The sequence below is a fragment of the Ornithorhynchus anatinus genome, chromosome 9 (genome assembly GCF_004115215.2).
Source record: "Ornithorhynchus anatinus isolate Pmale09 chromosome 9, mOrnAna1.pri.v4, whole genome shotgun sequence".
NCBI lineage: Eukaryota > Metazoa > Chordata > Mammalia > Monotremata > Ornithorhynchidae > Ornithorhynchus > Ornithorhynchus anatinus.
This window is the reverse complement of record NC_041736.1, coordinates 15,376,906-15,384,354: the sequence shown is the minus strand read 5'-3', so window position 1 is coordinate 15,384,354 and position 7,449 is coordinate 15,376,906. Positions and strand designations below refer to the sequence as shown.

Genomic DNA, 7,449 nt, shown 5'->3' with positions numbered 1-7,449 from the left:
ATAGAAAATAATGTGACAATACCATCTCATTACTATTGAGCTAACAACAAGTTTTGTAATATAACAGTCACACTACCCTTTATTTATTGTTTCTCCCAACTACTCTAAGTCATACAGCCCTAAATATTATGAAGAAATAAGTGATTTTTGCCATTCACACTTCATTGGAATGGTGCAATTTTGAAAACCGAGCAGACACGGTACTAAGTAATTTCATTTGTATCTGCAAACTAGCTCCAATTTCAGAACACCATTAGTTTAGTATGTAAAATACATAGCAAAGCCTCATAAAAAGTAATTTTAAGGCCCCAGGTGTTAATGGGGAATATAAATGAGTCAAATACAGAAGATTAATTACATAGGGCAAATGAACCTAAATTTGCTTTTCACAAATAAGCACTCTAACACGAAGACTAATGGACAACTAATTAGCAATCCATTCTTCATACACCTGTGAAATATGGCTTTTAGTTCCAGAGAAAAGAGGGAGAGAGAATTTTTCATACCGAAATGAGCTCAAATTACACCATCTTCATTGGATCATATATTAATATTTATGTGTCATCACTTGTCTTTCAAAGTTAAATTACGTTCAATCATCTAGATTTCAGTGGAAGTTTTCAAGAAAAATGCCAAACACATATTTTCTTAAAATGCCATGGCATATTATCAGTTTGGGAGGTTTGGGTTGTTAGCTAGTACTTGTGTAATCCTGCAGATGGATATAAGGGATGGCAACATCCATGTGGGCCTTCTGAGCATCGCTTGATATCCCTCACTTAATCTGGCATTCTTTCCAGTCTCTACACATTCTCCATTCTGCCCAAATTGAGTCTCTTTCTGGAAAATCCAGTGATCTGCTATGGAGCACACCTAACCTGAATTCCCTGAGTTTGGGTTGGTTCCAGAACCTTCAGTGTCCTTCTGAATACCATTCCATTTTCCAAAGAGTTGTTGCAAACACCCTCCTGGTGATAACTGAATTATATATGAAATGCTATATATCTATAATAAAGTAATTTAGTCAGAGAGCCATTCAGAAGAGTACTGCCAGGAAAACAAAGTTGAGCATGACTTAATAACTGCTGGTACTGGAAGAAGACCCAATCAACATTTCAAAAAATACAACATTGACAACCTGATGCTTTGTTGTTTCATTTTTTTTAAAGAAAACTTTGCCTTCATTGTTGGAATAAAAAGGGAATCTCTAGTGCCCCTTATGTCACTAGTGGAGGAGTTTATTATTTTCACTTCCAACTCTTAGCTTTTCTGAAAATCCTCTTTGGTTATTTCTTTCTCCTTGAACAGTGTAAGGAATTAAATTTTCTTGGGATATACTTTTTAGATGCAAGTGTTGTGGGAAAAATTGTACTTGGAAATCTGCTTTATGACAAATTTGAACAAGTGGTGTACCATGCTATAAAGAGGTGCTTTTCAACAATGAACTTAGGGAAAATAATAAAAAATTTGAATCATTCTGGGATATGAACTTGGAAATACTGACTGCCAGTGAGTTTTGGAACACTGTAAACATCATTGTACAGAGAAGAAAGGGTGTGCATTTCTAATACTTATCTTTATTATGAAAGTGTTTCCAAAATAAAATAATTCACAATAATGATTGGTTCCAGATATTCAAGGATGAATAATTGTATCTTCCATATAAAAAATCATCAAAACACAAAGTAACTCCCAAAGTTCAGTTATGCACAATAGCTATACATAAAAGATTTCTAATAACCTAAAAGTACATCATTCTATTTCTGACCAAGTTGCCCCAAGCCCAGAGCAGTTTTAAAAACACGGGTGAAATCTGTGTCATCTGTCCCACCATTTCTCACTGCAGGTAAAATTCAAAACAAAACCCACCAAATGTATAGCTAATGGGAACGAAAGCTAATCTATAAGCAAAAGCAGGGGGAGGAGGGAAGGTGCAAAAATCATGACCTTAAGGAAATCAGATTGGGGAAAAAAGGGATCTGTAACTACCTGACACGATTTAAGATCATTGAAGTACTAGGCTGAAATTCTCAGACTCTTGCCCTCCTTCAGATTGGATTTGAACCCGTTTCCGTGGACAGTAAGGGTGTCGAGACACATTCCAGCCCTGTGTTTTCTTTGCAACTACAATCAGAATTCCCTTTGCTTTTAAAGGCAATTACACAAATGCCAGTTTTTTAAACTTTCATCTTGATTTAAAAAAAATTCTGAGTAAAATGTCATTTCCAACCCGACATATAAACCACTCACACAGGTCTTGTTTGGTAGCTTCAAGGCAACTGCAATTTATAGGTCACCGCGAAGTGGTATGTCTTCTGATGGGGGGGTGTGGGAGAGGGCGGGGGTGACTGAGAATCAATGCAGCAGCGGCCCACTTCACACAAGTGTGCCGACCAGGGAAACACAGTTCACAAAGAAGTGGATCAAACCTGCGATTTAAGAACTATCAAAGAATCAACTGCCAAAGAGCGACAATGTCCTGTCCTTTCATTGAGCCAATGGGAGTCTGGAAGGACTCTGTTGACTGATTGAGGCACAAGCCCAGTGGGCTCTAGAACCTTCCCACAGCTTCCCGTTTAGATCCTAGACTGGCTGAGCTAGGGACACGGTGAGGTGACACGGTGAGGTGATTGGGATGGGCACCTGGTTGTTAAAGCCCTTCTTTGTGTGTGGGACTCCAACGTCAGTCCAGCATGTGGGCTGTGCCCAAACTTGGAATGTGTGGAAAGAAGGGCTCAGTCTTTGAGGTGTCCATGGGGTTCTGTAGATTTCCAATAGGCTCTGGGCCGACAGTTCTCAGAAGTCTGGAAACATTTCCCCAGGAAAATGATACCCACTGCTAGCAATTCAGATCAAACCTTCAGGAAAGACAGCATCTCACCCGTAACCGGCTGCCTACGGCAAGGCTGAATTCGTCTTTATTCACGCGTGGATGCGTAAAGGCGGGATTTGACTTTACGTGTTCTTTGAAACTTGAATAGCAGAAGCTGGCCCCATGGAAACTATTCAATACCTCACATTGGTATTTTGAAAATGGCACAACTGAATTTAATCAGCAGAGAAATCTTCTCCTTGTGGAGACTGCGGCTCCTCCTTCCCTTCAGGATACTGCATCTCTCTGTCGATTCTTAATGAAAACCCTAGGCTTCCCCGCAGTGTGCTGGGTAAAATGCAAATCCAACTTATTTTTCTACACAAAAGTTAATTAGGAGCCAGAAGTGATTTGTGAGCATGTTCTGATCAAGGTGGCAATTTGCTCGCTTTGTTTGGGGTGTCAAACTCACGCAACAGAGCCTCGGTTTATAAGGCAAAGAGAATGGATAACCAAATAGGACATTAAGACCTTAAATACTAACCTGGAATACTAACACACAGCCCCTTCTATACAATCCCTCTGGAAGTAACGACACTGACACATACTGATGAAGGGAACCTGAAAGTCTTTTTTCATTATCTTGCATTTGCTCAAAGTTCCAGGAACTTGAAAGCAAATTTCAGAAAATGGAAGGTCTGTCCAAACAGCAAATTCTGACCAACTTTCTGAATCAGACCAGAAAATGATCTTCAATGCAGGAATGGGGGCTTGGGGTAAAGACGGAAGTCGTGTTCAATCTTTGACAGTCTTTCCGGAGTTGAACAGCAAAAAGACCAAGGTCAGTTAGAATTACCTTTTCCATCAGAATGAATAACACTGACGTTGCAGTACACCCAGAGAAAGGCTTGGGCCCTTTCCATTAAGGATAAAAGAACTCAATTTGCTGAATTTTGACCTCCATCAAACACCTGGGACTGAAAGTTTGGCAACAGAATCAAGCATTTTCAGATTTGGCTGATAGAGAATGGGCACTCTGACCCTGAAACTTCATTTTCCTGCTTGCATTTTCCCTTGGTTTCCTCCAAAGCAGGCTAATCTTCCCTGAAAGAGGCTGCTCCGTCTGCATAAGTCATCTGGAGCTCCAACTATATGAGGCAGCAGAGGTGGAGTTGGATAGTAATGAAATGGGGGAGGCGAACCCCTCTAAAAGTGGAGAGAGACATCTGCAAAACTCAAAAGGTTTAAAACACATCCCAAATCTGGGAAGACTCCTTCCTCTCCTCCGCCCCTACCCTCCCCCCACCACACACACAAACACACCCACAGAGGGAAACTGCAGAAATCACACAATGCGATTTGGAGCTGAGTATTATGTTTCTTGTAGCCATTTTCAATGGTCCTACCAATGAACCACTGCAATGGCGGCAAGGAGGAAAAAATACTCTGCTGTTGTAAACTGGGCCGGCAGGACGTGGAAGTCAGAGCGGTCTCTAACTGATTGAAAATACAGGGACACCAAAGCTCAACTTTGAAGCATCTTCCAAAAAAAAAAAAAAAAAGGATAAAGGTGAGAGCAGAAAACTGCTACATTTCTACTTAACTTTCAGGAAACACACACTTGGCTTTACACACGGAGAATACATTTTGGCCAGTACTCCGACTCAGGGATAAATTCTCCCAGCCATTGTCTATCTTTCTCTAATACACCAAGAAAATCTATGTATTTTTGGAATAACAGTAGTTTTTTCCCCAAGGGGCTTTCCTAGACCCATCCTTTTTCCCAACCCACAGTACCCTTGGCTAGTAGAACTTCGGTTGTTGGGATCAATAGGTTATAGTGTCTACTCGGGGTTAAGTTACACTACGGAGCGTTAAACTCCTATTTTATCTACTTTTACATTTATAAAGCACACATACTGCTGAAGATTATAACACGTAGAGACAACAAAAACTTTGCGTGCTACTCTTTCCTAGCCTAACTGAACATCCTGGGCCATTACGGAGAAGATTCCATAGGCGACTCACTAACTTAAATTTGGGGATCTCTCAGCAGCCAACCACCAGCCCTCCAGTCTGAAATGCAATCAAACCGTTCACAGCAACAGCAGGACCGCACTGGGATAGTTCCAGCCGCCATAAAGAGTCCACCCGATTCTATTTCCCACTGTTCTCCAGTGAAGAGAAAATGCGCCCAGTGATAAGTACCACACACCTCATGTTCTAGCAATTCTTCCTGGCTCCCCTGGACCAATCAGACTTTTGGGGATGAGCCTGTGAAATCTAAAAGGGAGAGAACATGTCACTTGGTTTAAGACAATGAAAAACACACTATTCCCATTATATTACTTCAGCTGAAAGTCTCCTATGCTGGGCACTTTCTGTACCTACTCTAGTCTACATTTTAAAAGGTATTAAGAGGAACTCCATTCTCCCCGAAATAAATTCCGGTAAATGCTTGATATTGCTTTATCTGTAATATTCTTCATTTCTGAACATTTTTTGATGATTTATAGGTTGCCTGGTTGCTCTCTACACTTAACGACCGCTATCACAAACACACTCACAAGTGTGTGGGGGCCATCTGCAGGCACAGCCCCATAGGCACTCCCACACGAACCCAGCCCACGGCCAGACGTGATGCAGCTCAGAGTAGAAAAGGAAACGTCACCAGATTCTCAAACGGCTTCAAAATGGGCAAGGATCATGCCAGAAACAAGCTCCTGTAAGCGTGTGAATTAAGATCGAGATCGTAGTGAAGGATTTTCCTGGGATAAGAGAAGTTACATGAAGTTGCCATTCTGGATGTGAGTGAAGAATCTGATAAAAAACTGATTTTTCCTTTTTCATTCCTTCCGTTTAAAGAAGACTTTCTTTGGCTTCTGTGCACATTGTCCTTCTGCACCCACACAGACCTGCTGGATCGGAGGCTCAGCAAACGCTGTTCTCCAGAAATCACCAGCCGCTAATCCTGCCCCAGGGTGGAAAAGGAACTTAGTGTTTCTGAAAGGAGCCACTCCAGCTGGATTTTCCTGGAAAGTAAAGCAAGCTTCCAAGTAAGGAAAGTGGATTCGGGTGTCAGGCTGCTGCTGCAGGAACTCATCTCAACATGGCAGAAGGCCAGGGTTCAATATTTCTGCCATCTTCCGTGTCCTTTCGCTCCGCACCCACACAAAGTTAGTAATGCCAAGCACCATGGGGGATCTTGACACCTCTCAAGTTCTCTGCACCCATGGGTGAATTTTGCCAAGATTTTTAAATCAGCTTTTGCAGTTCTCAGAAAACACTCTATCTCCTCTCTTCCATAGAGTGATGCAAGACCACGGTAATTATAAAAACAGCAGGAAAGCCTAATTGAAACCTATTTGCTGATGCACTGAACTCTTGTCTACCCTTTCAGCTTACGTCTCTGCCTTACATCATCGCCAGGCAGCAGGGACAAATTCTCAATGTCGGTTGAGATTTTTGCATTTGCCATTATGGGCTTCAGCAAACCTCTCTCTGACCCCCTCTCTCCCTTCTGGAGCAGAAATAAGTGTTGTTTCCAAAGAGAAGCAGTACAGAAAGTTCAAAGAGACCAGGCAGAACTAATCTACCACCTTGTGCTTGCCAGTCTCGCTGCACTGAAATTGACACCTCTTAGGCCTGTGCATACGTAATGAAGTCTATTCTAATGCAATTAGCCACCGATTTGGTTTAGAACAATACCGAAATAATACCCTACACTGTTAATTTGAACTGCTAATTGATCACATTAGCGAGACTACTCAAAAACAGACCCCTTTCAAGTTTACACCAGGAGGATGGTCTCTGGGACATTTTTTTAGGTGATAACGAAACCAGCGCTGTCACACCAAGGAAGAAAAAGGAATGGGGGGCTAAACAGTAAATGGGAGAGCTATGGTTTCACTTCTGTAAATGACAAATCTAGCCGATCAATACTTAGAGCAGACCAAGCACAAGCTGTGTGGGTGGGCAGGTGAGACTTGGGCCTGTCTCTTCTACCCACAGGGGATTTATAGAGCCAAAGGAGTGAGGAAATGCCCCTCAGACCCAGATTTCCAAACGATTACAAAAAATTAATAATATTCAATGACAGTACACGTGAAAATACTGTTCCCATTGTGTCAGTTACATATACATACATACAGCATGCCTACATATAGAGAATGCTAAGTCTTTTTTCATTCACAGACAGGAAATATGGCAGTGCACTATCAGAATGCTTTGATACTCCTAATTTTTGTTTCTGATGCTGAGATAGAAGAAAGGAACTGCATTCACAACTTAAAAGTCCTTCCAATACCAAAGAGTTCGCTCTGTCTGGGTCTCTTGGCTGGACCGAGGGCTCAATGTTCCTCTGAACAAGGGCCTCCCGGGAGATGCCCGTTTGTCCCGTTGGCATTGCCTCCGGTCCCATTGGTGGCGGAGACGTGGTGCCGTTTCTTGGCAGGCAGCACTGAGCCTTCCTCGTCTGAACTGGACTCGATGTCGCTTCGGTCATCCTTCGACACCTGGCGAGATCAGAAGGAGAGCGTGACTGGCTCATTCCTGGACTGAGGATGCTTGACCTGGCTCAGTCTGCTGCCTGAGCCTTACGAGAGGTGAAATGAAATGAAGAATAATATTCATGGCCA

The 7,449-nt window shown here is 42.3% G+C and overlaps 1 protein-coding gene across 2 annotated transcripts in view; it reads right to left on the bottom strand.

Annotated features, from left to right (window-relative positions):
- Positions 1-1,557: 1,557 nt before the first annotated feature.
- The window catches only part of CERS6 (ceramide synthase 6), a 195,089-nt gene continuing 189,197 nt past the window's right edge, over positions 1,558-7,449 (bottom strand). For both annotated transcript variants that reach the window (XM_007671332.3, XM_029071823.2), the window contains one exon: positions 1,558-7,326. In XM_007671332.3, coding sequence (XP_007669522.2) covers positions 7,162-7,326 — 165 coding nt within the window. In that variant the 3' untranslated portion in view covers positions 1,558-7,161. The remainder of the gene's footprint in view (positions 7,327-7,449) is intronic.